This window comes from Zootoca vivipara, chromosome Z1 (assembly GCF_965207765.1).
Source record: "Zootoca vivipara chromosome Z1, rZooViv2.hap1.1, whole genome shotgun sequence".
NCBI classification, from domain to species: Eukaryota; Metazoa; Chordata; class Lepidosauria; order Squamata; family Lacertidae; genus Zootoca; species Zootoca vivipara.
Window position 1 is genome coordinate 46,527,835 of NC_142583.1, and position 19,284 is coordinate 46,547,118.

At 44.0% G+C, this 19,284-nt stretch overlaps 2 protein-coding genes across 2 annotated transcripts; one reads left to right on the forward strand and one right to left on the reverse strand.

The window, feature by feature from the left end:
- Positions 1 to 3,946: 3,946 nt before the first annotated feature.
- On the reverse strand, positions 3,947 to 8,894 carry BBS12 (Bardet-Biedl syndrome 12). Its single transcript, XM_035113221.3, has 2 exons — positions 8,626 to 8,894; positions 3,947 to 7,209 (listed from the first exon to the last, which is right to left on the reverse strand). The coding sequence occupies exon 2, from the start codon at positions 7,202 to 7,204 to the stop codon at positions 5,000 to 5,002; it is 2,205 nt and encodes a 734-aa protein (XP_034969112.3). The 5' UTR covers positions 7,205 to 7,209; positions 8,626 to 8,894; the 3' UTR covers positions 3,947 to 4,999.
- LOC118084009 (uncharacterized) lies at positions 8,769 to 18,353 on the forward strand. The gene is made up of 5 exons (XM_035113220.3): positions 8,769 to 10,343; positions 13,122 to 13,277; positions 14,245 to 14,373; positions 14,462 to 14,599; positions 15,143 to 18,353. The coding sequence occupies exons 1-5, from the start codon at positions 10,257 to 10,259 to the stop codon at positions 15,230 to 15,232; spliced, it is 600 nt and encodes a 199-aa protein (XP_034969111.1). The 5' UTR covers positions 8,769 to 10,256; the 3' UTR covers positions 15,233 to 18,353.
- Positions 18,354 to 19,284: the final 931 nt, after the last annotated feature.

Sequence of the window (19,284 nt, forward strand, 5' to 3'; positions counted from 1 at the left end):
GATCTACACATTCATAAATAAAACACATTTCTGCAAAAGCAACACCACACATCTCCAATACTTTGTCTTTCATCGGAAATACTTTTCTGCACTCTCTGGGTGATGGGGAAACGGCTGGCCAGAGGAGGGGAAGCAATATGACCAACCTGGAATGCACATCAGACTAATGAGCTGTAATTTGGCTCAGCAAAGAGACTCATCTGACATCATCCTCATGTGTCCCACCCCAAAATAGGGGATTTCCTGCTGCTGTTTTACACATAAGAAAAAGCATTAAGCATTTTCCAGTGAGTAATGATACTGTTTATTATGTCTAATATGCAGAGTTTTATTGAGAGCTGATTTATCCCAGAACTTGTATTTATTTTTTTGCCCTGAAGCGACCTTTCTTTGACATCCTCATGGTGAACGGGTTCGAGATGCACTAGACTGTCCATCAAGCCCCAGTGTACCCAACGCCTGAGGTTTCTGAGTGTTTCTCAAAATGTGACTTCCAAAAAGAATACCTTGGGGACCATGGTTGTGTGTCGCTGTGTTTGCACAATTAAGAGTGATGCACTGTGCTTCAGAAATAGTGTGAAATAAAATCAATGCTCTGCATTAATGGTATAGTTGGACTTTTTGTTGTTTACCTCAGACAGCGTGCCACACAGAAGCCCCGTGTAGCTCCTTTTCTGAGGTTAGCACAGGAAAACTGGCTTCCTTTTAATGAGAAAAAACAGGGTTTCAGAAGGCTACAGAACTGTCTGTTTACCGTTTATCCACTGCAAAAACATTCAGTGAAGAATCTTTTTTACGTCACATGTTCAAACATACTCATAAATAGTGACCAATGGAAACACAAAAACCAAAAAGAAGTTGGCAGGGGTAGGAAAGTACTTTTCTAAATATCTTCAAGTAAAGGACAAAAATCAGAAGGACTAATGAAAGTTTTCAGCTGCAGAAAAAAATCTGACAGTATATGGTATAGATCTGGGAAGAAATAATATTTGCAATGTTCATGAGATAACATAGATTTTTAAAGGTGCTAATCAAAGAACTGGGGAAATATCTCTACATTTGCTCTGCACTGAATTTTTAATCCACCAATTGCTTGTCAGGTATCACCATCTTCTATGTGATAAAAAGACAGATACAACTAACCGTTGCCAACTGTGTTTTGCCTCATGGGAAACCAAGTTGTTCTAAATTGGAATTGCCCGTGAAATTATTTCCCACCTATTCTTACTGTATGATGGTCAAAGCCTTTCCTTAATAATAGCCTTGAACCTTTTGTATTCTCAGCAATGAATTTCTTGACTTTGACAACTGTCCAAAATGAATATCAAGAAAACATGAAGCATGAACCCAGCAATTACAAAGCTTCTTTGCTCAGTGATCTAATGCTGCTCTTTCTAGTCTGATTATTTGGGGTTACTAAAAACACCATACATTTTAAAAAAATGATTATCTGTCAAAGCAGATCAGCTGTCAAATCATGCAGCCTCCCTATAGAGCAGGCATGTCCAAAGTCCACCCTGGGGGCCAAATCCGGTCTGCCAATCGGTTTAATCCGGCCCCACCAGCGGTTATTCACTGTGGTTTGCTAACCCGTCCACAGGTCGGCTCTCGCAGCCGCTTGCCATGCAGCTCTTGGAGCCGCCCATTCGTTGGCTCGTGCATGCACCTTGCTCTTTACCCTGGTCGTTGGGCGGCTCGCACATGTGCCCTGCATGCGGCTCGAGGACCCGTCTAGCAGTCGTCTCACGCATGTGCCTTCCTCTCTGCTGGTTTTGCTCCAATACTGCTGGTTGCCTGCTCGTGCTGGCACCCTGTGTTCGGCTTTAGGTACCGTCCTCCCATTGGCTCTCGCATATGCCCGCCTCCGTATCTCGGCCGTTTGCATTCGGCCTTCTCTTCCATCTGTCATTTGGCTCACACTGCCTCGCTCCGGTCATCCCTCACTCCCACCCGCTGTTCCCTCTGTGCTGCCTGCGATCCAAGCCAAAAGGTATATGAATAGTATTCTGTGACTAATCCTTTAAAAAGGTCCAGAACTCGGGGGGGGGGGTTCCTAAAAAAAAAAGGTCAACAACAACAACTTTGGGGTAAAATCTTTTTAGGATTTTACTCCAAAGTTGTTGTTGTTGACCTGTCAACAACTTTGGTCGGCCCTCACGCATGTTCACTTCATCAAATCTGGCCCTCTTTGAAAAAAGTTTGGACACCCTTGCTAGAGCAGGCGTCAACAACCTTTTTCAGCCGTGGGCCGGTCTACCATTCCTCAGACCATGTGGTGGGCTGGACTATATTTGGGGGGGGGAGGAAATGAATGAATTCCTATGCCCCCCAAATAACCCAGAGATGCATTTTAAATAAAAGCACACATTCTACTCATGTAAAAACACAAGACAGTCCCCATAGATAACCCAGAGATGCATTTTAAATAAAAGGACACCTTCTACTCATGTAAAAACACGCTGGTTCCTGGACCGTCCGTGGGCCGGATTTAGAAGGCGATTGGCCACGGGCCTTAGGTTGCCTACCCCTGCTATAGAGCATATCTTCACCAGATTTAATTCAACTGACTTCTTTGCAAAGTGTTTAGAGTTTGGGTATAAAACAGAACTGTAGATTGCCATCTGCTGGCTAAAAGGAATAGTAATGATGATGATGATGATGATAGAAAGAAGATAGCTCTCATTTCAATATCCTATTTCAAGCTCTAGCTCACTTAATCTTCAGCCATGGGTGTTGCTGGGGTCCCAAGTCCAGGTCCAATCAGAGAGCAAAGAAAAGTTCACCCCCCCCCCTATTTAGGCAACTGTCAAACTGCTCTTACTGTCAAGAGGTTTATCCTTACATAAATCCAGCTTCCTGTAACTTGAGGCCAATTAGATTTAGTGCTGCCCACTAGGTTAACAGTGAAAAAGTATTTGCCGTCATCTATAGAACAGCCCTTTAGGTATATGAAGAGTACTATCGTTCCCCCACATCTGACCACTCCAACTTTACAAAGACATTGATGATCCCTTCTCAACAAGCATTTTGCAAATGCAAGGAAAGAAATGCTGCACTCATCTTTGACCTTTTTAAAAGCATCAGCCCCAGTCCTAAGTTTCATTGGGATTTGCTTGTTCCTGAAATGAATGTTAGTGGAATCAGTTATGGTGTTGATGGCTCAGAAAATAGTTTGTTTTAAGTATAGAAGGCTTTTCATACTTTCCAGGGTCTGAAGTAGCTTCCAATTCCCAACCACACTTGAAAACTGTGAGCTACCAATGTCATGCTTTAAAAATGTATGCATCTGAGTGCAAGAGAGGAACCACAGTTTATGCCACGTATAAATCTGATCTTAACACAACTGGTGCCAGGCACTGGTGTCATGCCGGAAAGGTTTCAGCCTCAGGAAATCATGCAACTACCACCATTTACGTTCATTTTCCACAAGAGCTTCCTACGATGTGTGAACTACTCATTTTAAAGGTAAGTCGTTTTAAAGGGTTTGTTGGCTGCAATGTTATGAATGTTATGGATGAAATGCATCTCAACTCACTAGAAACTTTTTACAGACAGCTATTTCAAGGAGGAAGAGGGATCTCTACTGCAAACATGGTTGGGGGGGGGTTAACCCTTTCCCCTTGCACTATTTTCCCCATGAAAATCCCCCACAACTGCTATTTGTCACAGCATGAAAAAAGCTTACATGCCTATTTGTCAACATGTAGTCAGCCTTTAGAAGAAATCTACTTGACACTAGGTAGCTAATAATTATTAGAGGCAAGTTGTAATTACTCTATCAGATGCAGTTAGCTATAATCTGGGTTCAAATCCATGCCATAAGATTCAGTGAGTGACCTTGGACCAGTTGCCTCTCTCAGCCTAACCAACCACACAGGGTTCTTGTGAAGATGAAATGAGACAGAGATACTATATACATTACCGTGAGCTCATTGGAGGAGAGGTGGGATACAAATGTAATAAATAAATAAAATACAGAAACAAACAAACAATGCTTTATAATCTATAGTGCATATAGAACATGCTACAATTCTGAATTTATGCACATTAGCGAGGACCCAAACAACAACACTGCTGGGTAGCCTTGGATCGAGTAAAACACTGGTGTTCCTCTGTCAGCAACTCCTCCCAACAGATGTGATATACAAGAGTTGTTTTGGCAGAGTTAAGCTGCAGAGAGGCTTTATTTGAACTCCCTTTGAGGTATCTTATGGGTCCTTTGAGGAACTGCAAATGTGGGTAACATCAACAACTGAGATAAGGCCTCATATGTACTACCGGTATACATTTAAAGCAGTATTATACTGCTTGAAAGTCATGGGCTTCCCCCAAAGAAACCTGGGAACTGTAGTTTATTAAGGATGCTTAAGAGTTGTTAGGAGATCACCATTCCCCTCACAAGACTACAATACCCAGAGTGGCTTAACAATTAATCCCTCTCCCCAGAGAGGAGTTAACAGATTTCCTCCTCAAGGACAGCCACTGGAACTTCCAAAAAGAAACCTCAATGGCACTTTATTGCTTACATCTATGTAACCTAATGATTTACTGGTCCCGTCCCCTCCAAATTTATAACCTTAATATTTATTTGCATGCCTTAAAACAAAGTTAAAAGGCACCATCTGAATTTATAAAGAAGAATTATATCAGTTTAAAAAGAAACAAACTAGTTGTACTGTAGAATGGAGCCCTTATATAGTTCAGCTTGAAGGGAGCCAAGATTATCACACAATTTTACGTCCTGCTGAAATGAATGGAACTTACTGATAACACATTTATGGTCAATGGCATAATCTAGGAAAAAATAAGAGAGATTATGATTAAATGGAGATTATGAGGAAGTGCCCTTCCATGACTTGAGTCCTTTCTTGGGAATGGATTTTTATTTCTAAAACGAAGAAGGCAATCATTCTGAATTTAATTCTCGTAATATTTTTTTTGCTTCTGAGCTTGGCCAGGAATACTTGTTCACATAACCATATGCAGGCCTACACATTACTTACAAAAACATGAACTCACTTGAGGCCTGCGACTTTAGCAACTGATCCCTCTTAGGCCCTGTGATAATTTCAGCATCTGTTTGAAGCACTAACAGCACCAAATCTAGAGCTCTACGCCACGCTTCCATCTTAGCAGTAACATTGTCATATACTTCCAGAGGCTTTTCAAATGTCCCACCACGTTCAGGGCTTGCTGTTCCCATCTTCCCCCTTTTAAACTCATCCAGCAGGTAAGTGGACGGCAAACCACTCAAGGCTGCTTTCCTGAGATGCTGTTGTATAAAGGTGCTGGCTTCAAGCTCCGATGCAGAGTCTGCAGTGTTACACATAACAGTACAAATGTACTGGTGCCAACCATGTGACAAAGCATTAAGCACCAGAGCTTTATATTGCTCTGAAGTATTTGCAAGCCAAGAGTGGCCAGCATGAAACCCTTCTTCGCTGGAATTCTTGGCTGCCTTCTCCAGATTCTCAAGATAACCGAGACACAGGAGCTCCACAGTGCCACCTCCTGGAAAGACTGCTTGATCGAGAAGGGCATGATGTACACGGTGAGCGCAGGTCCAAAACTGATCTTCGATGGCTTGCATCTTGGATATAACTGGGCAACTAAGCACAGCTGTTATCAGGTGAATGCCTTTCGCTGTTAAAGCAACTGGCATTTGGCCATCCAGTCCAACCCAATTTAACTTCAATGCTCCAAAGAGGTTCAGACAAACACCCTCACCTATGCAATGCTCATTAACTTGGGTGAGGTAAGTCACTCTGTCTGCTCTTGTAACATCACTAAAAGCCTTCAATACATTGTCAGCTACCCCGTTAATTGTCACTATATTATTCAGCAGGCATCTTTCTTCTAAACTTGCTGATGTGTTGCCTCCTACCAAAATTAGATTTACCCTGGACTGAATCAGAATATCCAACATGGAGTTGACCCACAATCTTGAGCTGTTCTCTTCAGCAGCTGGACTTTCTAAGAACATTCTTACATTCTGTGACCTGTTAAACCCCAGGTGGTGGTATGTTTCGCTCAGGTCACCATTGGCAAGAATAATACGAAGAGGCCTATCCTGGAGCTGCTTAGCAACAGCAGCTTTCTCTGGGTGTAATAAGGTGATGTACCCAGGACAGACACAAGAATGACTTTCAGACATGCCTGGTAAGCAACATGTCACAACTTCAGAAATATTAAATTGGAAAGGATGGACATCACCCATTGTGTTGGCAGTCTGCAGCTGGCATCTGAGAATGTCCTGTACCAGTTTCATTGCATGCCAATTTCCATGGCTCAAAGACATTGCTAGTTGTCCCAAATCACTTAACCCATTAAAATGTTTTGTGCATTTGGCCAGCTGGCTGGTTTGCTGCAGTGAAGGACTTTCTTTTATACTGCTTAAGTGCCTACTGAAGAGGGTTACTTTTGATATTTTCTTACGGCCTGAGGCACCTAAAGGACAGCTTTGAAAGCCGCAGTTTTTCTGACTCACAGTTTTGCAAACTGTAAAACCACAACTGGTATCGACTGATTTACCTAGTGAACTAACTGTGCTGCCTGCAGTCAATACTCCTGGACACTTTCCCTGACAACTGCATGCATTTGCTTCCTGGATGGTAGCAATTTCTGATTCTTCTTCTGATACTTGTGCATAATCACAAGGATGTTCAAGTAGGGTGAAACAACTATTGTAGGACTGGGTATCTGGAGTTTCCATTTCAACTTGTCTTCCAGCAGTGCCAGAACAGATGTCATCGGAGGCTTTGTCATCACATTTAATAGGAATATCATATAGTCTTTGCTGCATGTTGTGTAGTGATAATGTAAGGCACTGCAGATGTTCAATGCAAGAGTTCAGGCCTTCATACATCTCAGCTACCACTATGGAAAGGGGAACACCCTGCTGAAGGCATTCAAGTACAGCCTTGCTCCAAACGCTAACAAGAAACAACAGGGTAGTTGTCCCAGTTCTATATTCTTTGTTCTGTGCTTGGATGGCTTCATTAAGAAGTTGTCCCACTGCACTAGTTAAATCCAAGCTTTCAAGAAGTCTTACTGCAGAACAAACCAACACACCACCTGGAGTACATTCATCAACAATAAATTTGGATGATTTCACTGGTCCTAAAAATGTCCTTCCAGTGGATGCCAAAGCTGAAAGTTGTTGCAGTCCAATATGCCTCTTTCTGTTCATGTTCCGGAAAGCCATGACATCTACAAATGAAACACAAGACTTATTGCTTCTGCCTTTTAATGCCTTCCAACTCTTCCTTCATCCATTCCAGAGTGTTGGATCTTACTTTTAATGTTTCCAAGGTGATATATCAACTTATCCATTTTCCTGACGGAAATAAAAATCCATGCTTCTCACATATTTGGGGATACCAAGTGGGTGCAGAACAGGAAACTAAGATGCCATCATTAGAATTAAGGAAGGTAAAGAAGCCACATCCACTACCAGAGAAACAGTGAGGACTTTATTAGGAAGAGAACATCACAGGAGCAAGGACAGGAAATGGGGAAGGCTATATGTCTTTCTCCATTAAAATAATGGACTTGCATCATTTTTTGTTGCAAAACCTACCAAATGCTTAATTGTCTAAGTAACATAAGAAGCAGAGACGGGGTGATTCTAGATGCAGCATATGGATCTGTTCCCTGGGTGGAATCTAGGTTGGCCACACCAAAGGATTACAAAGTGTTCTATTTGGCAAGGCAGTTCTAAGAATCACCATAATGTCCTGAGGAAACAAAATTTCCTGGTTTTGAATGCTTTAGAAACACATTTTATCTGAATGAATGCACATACACACACACAGATTATACTAGAGTAGGGTTGCCATGGCATGCCAGGTCAGAGGCCAAGAGAATCAAAACCCTACTTTAGCTGTTGCAAATGTGCATTTGTGTGCTCAAGAGCACAGGTGCATTTTTGGCACACACATGGCAATAAATTGGCAAAATAGCCCTCAGGCAACAAATAAATACATCTCCCATTTCTGAAGTAGCATGAACATGCAGATCAAGTGGTTTTAAAACTCGCATTATTAACTTGTTGGTTTATGATGGATAACGGGCTGAACAAATAAAGGGAATGTGACCCTATCTGTGTACCCTCCTTCTGTCCTTTGTGGTGTCCAGGTAATGTCTGGAAAAAAATATTCAAGGCTTGCATGAAGAGCTTGCATAGCTAGGCAGCTGCCAAGGCCTCAATTTCCCAGCATAACAGCTGCTACTAAGCTGTAGCGGTTCCTGGAAGGCTTGAGTCCTGTTGAGCGGGTGCCATTGCTTACTACGGGATCCTCTGCTCTGTGCTGCGCTAAGTAACGCAGCAAGTGACCAAGGCAACTACCATCACCTTTGCTTGCACCCTCTCTCTGCCTGAGCTGTGTGCTGTAGGAAGGAACTGGGCCCAGCAGGCTCAAGCCATACTGCTGCATCACCCAAAGGGAAGGCACACTTGCTATTTGCACAACCTGCTTGCCCTGCCAGCCAGGTGGCTCACCTGCACTTAGCATCCGGAGAGAAGGCTGCGTAGGTCTTGCCCTCTCCCTGGGCGGCAGGACCACCATAGCCCAATACTTCCCAGCACACCGCCCGGAGCGGCCAGCCTTAAAAAACACACATTACCTGCTTAACTTTAGGTCCGTGCCTTGAGCCTGAGCACCAGCTGTTCATCTCCCTTCCACAGAGCTCCTAATTGCTTTCGCTTCTCTCTTTCCCTCTCCCCCCATCTCTCCCCCGCTAGTCTGCAAGCACAAACTCTCTTGCCCGCCCCGGACGGAATTCAAGGCACTCTACTGAGCATGCTCGTGAGTGCCGAGCACGCTCAATAACATCTACTGAAGCCCTTGCCCTTACCAGGCCCTTGATGGGGTGATAGCCCAGCCTTTGCTGCTAGTGGGGATGGGAAGGTAAAGGGGGGTGGGGTGGGGTAGGAAGTGGAAGAGCAGTGACTGGAGACCAGTCAGAGAATGCAAAAGGGCAGAGGTGTGGCCCATGCATTTTTTGGGTGGTCTCTGAAGAGGGAAGGGACCACACACACACACACAATTTTTTAAGGCACAAAAGTTGCTGCTACTGGATTTTCTCGATTCCCTCCCCCGCGCTTCTCTGTGCTCAGTCATAAACGCTATTTCTTTCTTCTGAGCCGTTGTAGATTCGCAGAAAAGAGATGTATTGACTGTAATTAGTTTGAATATGCTGCCTTGAAAGTATCGTTAAAGTGTAATATTTCAGAGAAGTGCACTGTGCATGCGTGTGTGTATTCACCATCCTCTCGACTTGCAGCAACACCGAAAGGATTAGAAAGTGCGACTGCTTGCCTGCCGATTCTCGGAACTCGCTTCTCAAAGTGGAAGTGTTTGCGGCTCAAACTCTCGGCTCTCCTCACCCAGGAACCACATTAACTGCAGCCTTATTACTGGGTACACTTCCCGGAGAGCCAAGTCCCATTTAAGTTAGCGGGTGCATAGGAGGACTGTGTGGTTAATGTGTAAAGCGTGCGGGGAGAACACACTGCAGGAACAGACTGCAGACTGAAACCTTTTCACCTCGTGTTCTGACTACTGTACTCTCTTGTTCCTTCCTCGCTCTCTGACACGCGTGCACCCCACGTCCAGTATTAACATTCACGCCAAAGAAGCGTCCTGGAGAGCTCCAATTCAAAGCTTGCTCACAACTTCTTGGGACATGTCGTTTGGCATCATCTCACTATGGCGTTTAGGGTGCTTCCCACCCGGGTCAACGTGACTATCATCTTTGCACTAGGATTTGTACTAGTGGAGGCACTCTGCACATGCTCAAAGGCAGTTTATTTTCCTTCTTCTTTTTGCTCCCTCACTTATTCCAGGACTCCGCAGTACAACTGGGGAAGGGGCCAGATGGCAGCTTCCCGACATAAATCAAGCCCCTGACCGCTCTCTCTCCTCCCTGTTAACAGCGCGTGGACCACCCGAGAATAAACCACTCCCTGTTAACGGCGCGTGGACTCGCCTGCACCCGAGAACAAACCCCTCAACGACCATCACAAAGAACAGGCGTTCCACACGCGAGGGGGCGGGGCGGCGGTTGCCAGGACACCGCCTCCGCTTTGTTTGTGTATCCAGCCAGAAACTGCAACACAACGTTCTGCGTGATGTCACAAGGCCAGCAACTCCCCTCCCGCCGCCTGGTTGGCCCTAGGAAGAGAAAAGGAGACGGGGCTTGCCGGGAATCCCTTCTGTCATTGGCCGTGTTCAGCTTTTGGGGGGTGGAGCGGTATGAATCAGAGAACGCAGGTGGTTGAAGCGTCGGCATCCGCCTCTACGTTTAACGAACCAAGCGTGCGCGACAGATTTTCCAGAATGGTGAGTTGTGCTTCTTGCTCACAGTTCTTCATGTATGTATTATAAAACAGTGCCTGCTGCTGCCTCCTACTTATGAGGACCAGAGCTGGTAAATCTGTCTGTTTGCCCGCCCATTCCAATCTCTTCAAAGCCCGCCCACCCCTGGAACATCTTTCACCCCCACCCCACCCCACCCCTACCCATCATGTTATTTGTGGTTTTCTCGTGGTTTCCTATGATAAGCATAGGCGAATAAAAACAACGCCAATACGAATCTGACAGCACACAGTGCTCCTTTGAATGTTTACAGGGAAGTAAGACCCACAGAGTTACCCGCAGGTAAGTGTGCACAGGGCTTGTGCCATTAAGCTTTATAACCGATGTCTCCATCTCAAATTTAGAAGACTGTGGGGCAGCAGTGCCCAAGCCCTAGATCTCTTGTGCCAGCCCCCCATCTTTCCTGCCCCTCTCCACTTTTTAAACTTAGTTGGGGGCTTTCAGGGTGACTGGGTCTGCTTGGTTTGCCCCAGGCACTCCAGACGTCTGTGCAAACTTATGTCATGCCTCCTTGAAGTGCCAAGCAGCATCCCTTCTCAGAGGCACTTTGAACAGCCACTATTCAACACTCTTTCTTCACACAGTGTGCATGTGTGTGTGTGTGTGTATAATGGTAAGACTGCCATCATCACACAGCCTCCACAGCGCAGTGCCACATCACAATCCTGGATTTGCACGGTCATGGTTGGGTAAGGGTAGGGGAGTCAAAGAGAAGACAACAGCAGTGACTGTGGCTTGAGAACTAGAAGGGAAGGACACTGAGAGGGGAAAGAAGTGGGAAAAGTGTGAATAGATTTTCAAAGGAGGGTTGTTGTAGCTGTTGTTTTTTTAAAAAAAAGGTTTTAACAAGGAGAAACAGCAGAGGTGGATACAAAACAGAAGCTAACACTGAAAGGGTAACACAACAGAGCCTTCTCTCCACTCCTTTCTGAAGCTTTGTTTTAAACCACCACTTTTCCCCTCAGTTATCTCCCTCTGCTTGCTCTACTCTGTTATTTAAAACCTCAATTTTCCACTCACTGTCGCCCTCTGCCGCTGTTTAAAACTGCCATTTTCCTTTCAGCGCCTCTCAATTTTTTTCTTGTACTCCCAATTTTCTCCCTCTTCCTTTCCTCAGCTGCCCCGTGTGAAAGAGTTAAAAGGATGCAGAGCCCTCAAATATTCCACAGTACTTTAGAACAATGTATTTCATTTCATCTCTGGTACCACCTGTTGTTTTCAACATGAAGTTCCAGATTCAATGTAATCATTTAGAATAGGTATTTTATTAGCAAGCATAAACGCCCATGTATGTATATACAACATCTATCAACTGAACGGAACCTTCTCTAACTGAACAAAGTAACCGGCAGGTGTGCTTCTAAGATTCTATTCATCTTACAGATACAGCAACTTATATAATCACAGCAAAAGTGGCTACATCATGGGAACAGATGTGGTCTCTGTGTAAGGGGGAGTTGAAAAAAGGAGTTAGGGTGAAGGTAATAACAGAGTGTGTGCGCAAAGGGAGGCTGCGAAATAGACGAGGAGATATGAAAGTGGGCGTGGTCTGCGGAAGGAGGATGAAGGAGAGAAAGCAGGGTAAAGGTGAAAATGGGTATGAAGGGAGTTGCAAAAAAGGGAGTAGAAGGCATAGGAATGGGATTGATAATGAAAACAAGGGCAGGAAACTGTTTGAAGAACAGGTGAAGGGGGCTTAGTGAGTGGGCAGTAGGTGAAAAGGGTGCTTAGTAGTTCAATATGTGGGGGGGGGAAGATTCAGCTTAGCATGGGAAGGGGTTGTGTGCAAGGGTGGATTGCACAAAATAGGGGAGGCATAGACATGGGGGTGAAGGTGAAAATGGGTGCAAAGCAGGGCTGCCAAACAGAAGAGAGAAGTGACTTCAGAAGTGGTGTTGAGAAAGTGAAAGGCGAGCTTAGTAGCTGCATTAAATGGTACTGGTCTGTGCATATTAGAGCTCCTACTGGGTTGGGTGAAAACATGCATAGGATGAGGTGGCACGGCTGCATGCTTACTTGGGGCAAAGGCTTATTCAACACAGTTGGACTGCCTGTGTATGTACAAACATGTATTTGTTGAATGAGCTGGCTTGGACAATGCATCTCCCCAGTTTGTGGAGGTGAGCATGTGTGCGCAGCTTATCTCCACCCACCACGTCTGCCCTGCCCTTCATGGTATATGCGAGGTGGGAAAAACCCAGTGACACTTGCACAATTCTATGTACGTAGACTATAATTGTGTGCACGCTTAATTTCCTGCTTTTAATAGGAAAATCAAACCTGATGTTTTTCTTTTGGCCTATGTGCATTGATAACTGTACACATGTGGGTGGCCGTTGTACATTCCATCCCCACAGGTAGAGATGGGGTGATACAGATGAGGCTGGTGTGCTAGGATGGAGGGAAGGAGCTGTGTGTGATTTCTCCCCAATATGTGATGGGCCAGATCTGGGGGAAGGGGGTTGTCTTGCCTGATCTGGTTCCATATCTAATATATATACCTGTGCGAACACCTTTGTGCGAGTAGTCATAATAGGTTCTTCAGTACAGATCAGTGAGTGGCGGGGAAGTAAACAATTGCAGCCAAAAAGTCCTAAGCTCTTTAATTTTAGCAACTTTGGCAAATCAAATACATGTAGACATAAATAATTTTTTTTAGAATGTGATAACTATGTATTTTGCTATTTTTAGCTTTCTGCAAATAATATTTTTAAATTCTCTTTTTCTCTCGCTTAATGAAAGGCATCCAATTATAAAAGACCAACCTTGGTCGCCAGCCTGCGAAGGAAAGGTGGACTGAAACATGAATTGTCTGAGGAGCAAAAGCAAGAGGTCCGGGAAGCTTTTGATTTGTTTGACACAGATGGATCTGGCACCATTGATGTTAAAGAATTAAAGGTATACGTGTGTATTCTTTTAGTGATTTATAGTGCAATCCTGGGGGCATGGGTGGCGCTGTGGTGTAAACCACTGAGCCTTGGGCTTGCCGATCGGAAGGTCGGCGGTTCGAATCCCTGCGATGGGGTGAGCTCCTGATGTTTGGTCCCTGCTCCTGCCAACCTAGCAGTTCAAAAGCATGTCAAAGTGCAAGTAGATAAATAGGTACCGCTCTGGCGGGAAGGTAAATGGCATTTCTGTGCGCTGCTCTAGTTTCGCCAGAAGCAGCTTAGTCATGCTGGCCACATGACCCGGAAAAACTGTCTGCGGAACGGAGGAACGCCGGCTCCCTCAGCCTGTAAAGCGAGATGAGCACCGCAACCCCAGAGTCAGGGGTCCCTTTACCTTTACCTAGTGCAGGCATCCCCAAACTTCAGCCCTCCAGATGTTTTGGACTACAATTCCCATCTTCCCCAACCAGTGGTCCTGTTAGCTAGGGATCATGGGAGTTGTAGGCCAAAACATCTGGAGGGCCGCAGTTTGGGGATGCCTGACCTAGTGCGATCCTAACCATGTATGCTTGGAAGAAAGCCCTATTGATTTTAGTGAGGCATACGCTCAGGGTTGTGGTTTTTGTAAGTGAAGGCTGGCTGTTTCTTGCTTCAGAACTATTTCTATACATACAAATTTAGCTTATTAATACACTAACTGAAACGACCATAGCTCAGTTATAGAGCATCTGCTTTGCGTGCAGAAGGTCCCAGCTTCAACCTCTAGATAGGACTGGAAAAATATATATACCAGTCTGAAGCTCTGGGAAGCTGCTGCCAGTCAGTGTTGACAATACTGAGCTAGATGGACCATTTTCCTGACTTGGTTTAAGGCAGCTTCCTGTCTTGCTAATCAGCTGGTGCCCATTAGTCATGCAAGCTTCCATGTTCCCAGCACCAACTTGTGTGTGTAAAAGTGGTTTGCATCTCTATTACAGGTTGCAATGCGTGCTCTTGGCTTTGAGCCAAAGAAAGAAGAAGTCAGAAAGATGGTAGCAGATATCGGGAAAGAAGGAAGCGGTGTCATAGAGTTTGAAGACTTTTTGACTATGATGACCCAAAAAATGGTAAGACATATTTTTGCTTTTGAGCAGTTGGAATAAGAGTCGGCACTTCTTCTTCTTTTACTTCTCTCCCCCGTCCTTTTCTTCAAAGAGTGAAAAAGATACCAAAGAAGAAATCCTAAAGGCTTTCCGATTATTTGATGATGATGGGACAGGCAAGATTTCATTTAAAAACCTAAAGAGAGTTTCCAAGGAACTTGGAGAAAACTTAACAGATGAAGAGTTACAGGTAAATGTTTTGCTTTGCTAAGCCTTTATTCATAGATGCTGCATATTTTAAATAGCTGGGTAATAGTTGGAGCTGGCAGCACTGAGGGTCATTGGGCTGTTTAATTGTATTTGTGCATATTCCAGAGGGCTCTGAAGTACACCTGTTCAGCATTCCAGCCATCACCTCTTCCAGGATATGCTGTTCCATTTCCACCTCGCTGGGATTCTCCGCACTCCTGCAACATGCAGTGATCATTTTGTAGCATTGAACATGCTCAGTCCTGGCAGTTGGGTGTTTGTCCCCCGCTTCCCCCAAGAGAAAGAAAGAAAAATATGACTATTTTTTTGTACTTCTGAAAACATGAGTGTCTTGTGTTTAAACAGTTCTGTTTTGACTACATAAGCAAAGGCATTTGGGAAAAGAGTTTGTTGTTTGTATTTAGGATATTTATTCATCAAGCATTTCAATTCTGGGCATTATATCGGAGCTGAGAAAACACTTAACAAAATGAGTGCTGGATGCTTCCAGGTCAGTGCTTAATCTTCAGTGTTTTTTTTACAGGAGATGATAGATGAAGCTGACCGTAATGGCGATGGCGAAATAGATGAAGAGGAGTTCTTGAGAATAATGAAAAAGACCAGTCTATATTAATGGATATGTTACCTAAAAAGTGACCTGCAAAGATTTACAAATATTTCTGCTATTCTAGGATGAGCTCAAGAGGATGCCAGGTTTGGATTGAGGGAGGGAGATGATGAGTGGCGCTTTTTTTTTTTTTTAAAAGAGAGAGGGAGAGGGAGAGAATATCTGCCAAATAGGTTCGGGGTTGTTTTTTTAAGGTGCTGTTTTTTAAACAGTTCCTGACTTGAAAACTCTGCTTCGTATCTGGCCAAGTTAAGGTTTGTTCACATTATGAAACTTGCAAAATGTAAGGTCATAGCACAGGCAACCTCCTTCCTAGGACTTTGAAAGATAGCACGATGATTTATTACCCCATTAAAAACAACAAAAATTACACCAGAATTGTGACTTGTAATTCTTCATTAAATAATTTGCACCAACATGTGTTTGGTTTGGATGGTAAAGTGATAAGAGCTTTATTTGTCAATAACATGTTCCTCACTCAGCTACACAGGTGAATATGTACAAGCCTTAATTGTAGCAACATTCATTTTTTCCCTCACTAAAAGAAGAAAGCAGTTCTGAAGAAAGGATGGGAGAGATTGTGAGGTAGATGGTTTTGGATGCCAGTAGTTCCTTATAGAGTGCCAAGCAGAGTTCTGACCCTTTATGCAGCTGAAATGTGAGGGTGGTCATGAGAGGCTTCCAGTTTGATCAGGGAAATGTCAGGGGACAAATAGGAGCTGCTTAACCCTCTCTCCTCCAGTAGTTTTTCTGCTCGAAATTGCCCTTTTCAGCAAGTGAGGAGCAGATGGGGATGGAATTTTGAGCAGGAAAACAGCTGGAGGAGGAAGAGTTAAGCACTGCCTCCTCCTGTTGTTCCTCTGATCAAGTGGACCGTCACCCATGATCACCTTTCTCCTCTCTTGCATCTTGTTTGACCCCCCCCCCACTATTTGAATTTTAACTATTATCACTGGGATTCAGCTAGCCACAGTGCTCTGTTTCAGGAATGGGAAGCCTGTGTACCTTAGGCTGTTGTTGGATTCCATCCCCTATCAGCCACAGCCAGCCTGGCCAGTGGAGAGTTACAGCCCTAAACATTTAGAGGGCCACAAGTTCCCTGTCCCTGCTGTATATAGAGGTGCTTATATGCCAGACTGCTGCAATCTTGTTAGTTAGACCTTCCAGAATTATATAAATGTTTGCTATACAAAGCTCTTGAGGTTTGCAAAGACCAAAGTGTAAACTTTTTCTTTCTTTCTGGGAGTAGCCCCAGTGAAGATAACACAAGCCATCTAAGGGTGACTTTGGTTTGGTGTGTTTTTAATGTCTGGTTTGCCTAGGTCTTGCACTCAGTGCCACACAGTGAGGCCCATATGCTAAATCATTGCTTTTCACATGGCAGCTTCTTCTGGGTGGCATGATCCTCCGCATGGGTGCCTGAATCTGTGGTATGGAGCACCTTAAATAAGCAAACGTGGGTGATATCCAAATGAAAGTGCATATAAATTCCTAACCTTTCCTGAAAGCATCAGTGCAATAGATGCTTGACGAAGAAACAGTTACTTGGTGTTGATTAACAACTTATTTATGGCTAGTACCTGGGCTGCTATACAATAAATTACTGTCTCACAGTCTAAGCAGGACCACTTGTCAATTCATTCCATTTTAGGTGTTTTACATGTAGGAAATGGATGTAAGTAATCTACTGCTTGATGTCTCATATGATGCTGTTTTTAACTTTATGAGATCTTCAATAAACCGGCATAAGATTGTACCCAAGAGGGGACCCTCCCCCCTTTTAAAAATGCAGGCAGCTACTTTCTCAAGGTAGGAATGGTTTTATAGTTTTGCTGGGTCAGGCATCATTACAGTAGGTTATGGGCCTAGCACTGGGTTCCGATGTTTGACTTCCGGCATGTTCTAAACCAGCTCTTGCAATGTTTAAGTGGTGCATGCTTTGGACTGCAACATTCTCATGAAGGAAACCTTGCCTGAGTCCCCCCGCCCCCAATGAGGAAAAGTTTTGAGCTTTTTAATTTACGAAAAAAGTGAGTAAAGGGGCAGACATAATAGAAGAGGAAGTTGATAGAAACAGGTTTTCCTTCTCCTTTCCTAATGCTAGAACACAGGATGGAGAAAGTTTAATTATACAATCCTCTCTCTCTCCTCTAGATGTAGTGATGGCAACCAACTTGGATGGCTTTAAAGAAGGATTAGACCAGTTCATGAAGGATAAGGTTAAATCCATTGTCAGATAGTATGCCTTTGAATCTGAGTTGCCCAGTATACTAAGCGGGTAGAGACTGCTGTTATATGCAGTCCTGTTTGTGGGCATTTCATTGGCCTCATGTTGGCCACTGTGAGACTAGGATGGTGGACCAGATAGCCTTTGGGCTGATCCAGCAGAGCTCTGATGTCCACATATATGTTTAGAAGAAGTGCAAGTCTGACAATTGAGCCTTAGACACCAGGAAGCACACTTTGGAACACCTTGAGAGAGGAGCCTGAAGAGGAACTTTTACTTTTTACATTAGTCACCAGCCACTGTGTACAAGGATCATGATTTAGATTACCAGAGATACAGACAATTTGGGGCAGGCAGGAAATCTGATAAACAGAAATGGAAATGTGAAAAAAGAAGTCAGAATTTCATTTGGCGTCACAACGCCTGGGGATGGCGATGAAGAAAACGTGAAGTGCGGCATGCAGTCTGCCAATGAATGGGGGGGATTTCTCTTCGTTTGGGGCTTTTGGAGAATGTAGCAGATTAATGGGATGCCTTGGAAACAGGATTTCCACCTACTTTTTTTTCTTTGCATTTACGGTAATAATGGGGAACAGTAGTGATTCTCCCCCCCCCCCTTTGGTTTAAGTTCCATTTTATTATTCATAGTGAAACTTGGTAAGATGGGCCAAGCTTGAAAGTTACTTCATCTGTACACCTGTGGGTTATTTCTCTGATCTTTTTTCTTTTTCTTTAATTGCAGTCTGAAGTTATTTACTTGTTCATGTTCCAAGGCATAACTCTTTGGAGCAACTCTGCTCTCATTTCCAATTTCCTGTTTGTTTTTAATGTTCTGCTTACATGTATATCTGAGTTATATTTTGATTTGGTTCTGGTTTAATAAAGATAATTGAATCCTTATTGTACTTCTACTTCATTTAGTGCTTTTATTCCTTTCACTTTATATTTTAGCAGCTGCCGTAGGGAACTGAGGGAGGCCTAGATGTAGGTATGATTCACTTAATTCTTCAGTGGGTTTACAGTTTCATCACTTATTCCTGTTGGGCTGTAAAGAGGCATCCCATTAGATTTTGACTCACTAATTGTGGTTTACAGTGTGATACATGGGAGGCTTAAGTAACATTGCAATGTACCGTTAATATTGGCAAGGTTCTTGTAATAATATACAAAGCTCCAGACAAACTGGGGGCAAGGTACCTTACTGTTAGGGACTGGACTGAGGAGGAATGGTGCAAACTGGCTCCCCCCTCAACCTTCCAGAGAAGAGGAAGACAGTATAGATTTACAACAGTGGTTTGCAGAAGGTCACGGCTCAGAGATAGATGAGGGGCAAAGCTGGCAAATAACAGCAGAAGGAGGGAAGGAAGCAGAGCTGGAGCAGCTGGCTGACACGTTATCACTAGAAAGCATTCCAGACCCTCCCTTCTCCCAGAACCCAGCGAGCAGTGAAAGTAGGAGAGCAAAGAGCTAAGAGGCAAATGGCCTTAAGCAGCCACCGTAAGGGTGGTGCTGCTGTTGATGATTGAGAAAGGAAGCAGGGTAGAGTTTACGTGGAGCAACGCCATTACTCCAAGAGGTTGCCTTTCTAAGCCTCTCTCTCTGTGACTCTATATAAATGTTCCCACTGTGTGCGTGGATATAACACCCTTCCTCCATAACCGCTGGACTGAATTCCAACAAATTTGGCCACAACGTTCCATGCCCATCAGGGAGGGATCTGGCGTAAAAATTTTTTTCCAAAAAAGCACACCTTTCACACCTAATATAATGAATAAACACACAAAAAGTGGTGCCCAAATTATACATCACCAGCAGAAGGTTTGAAGACTCC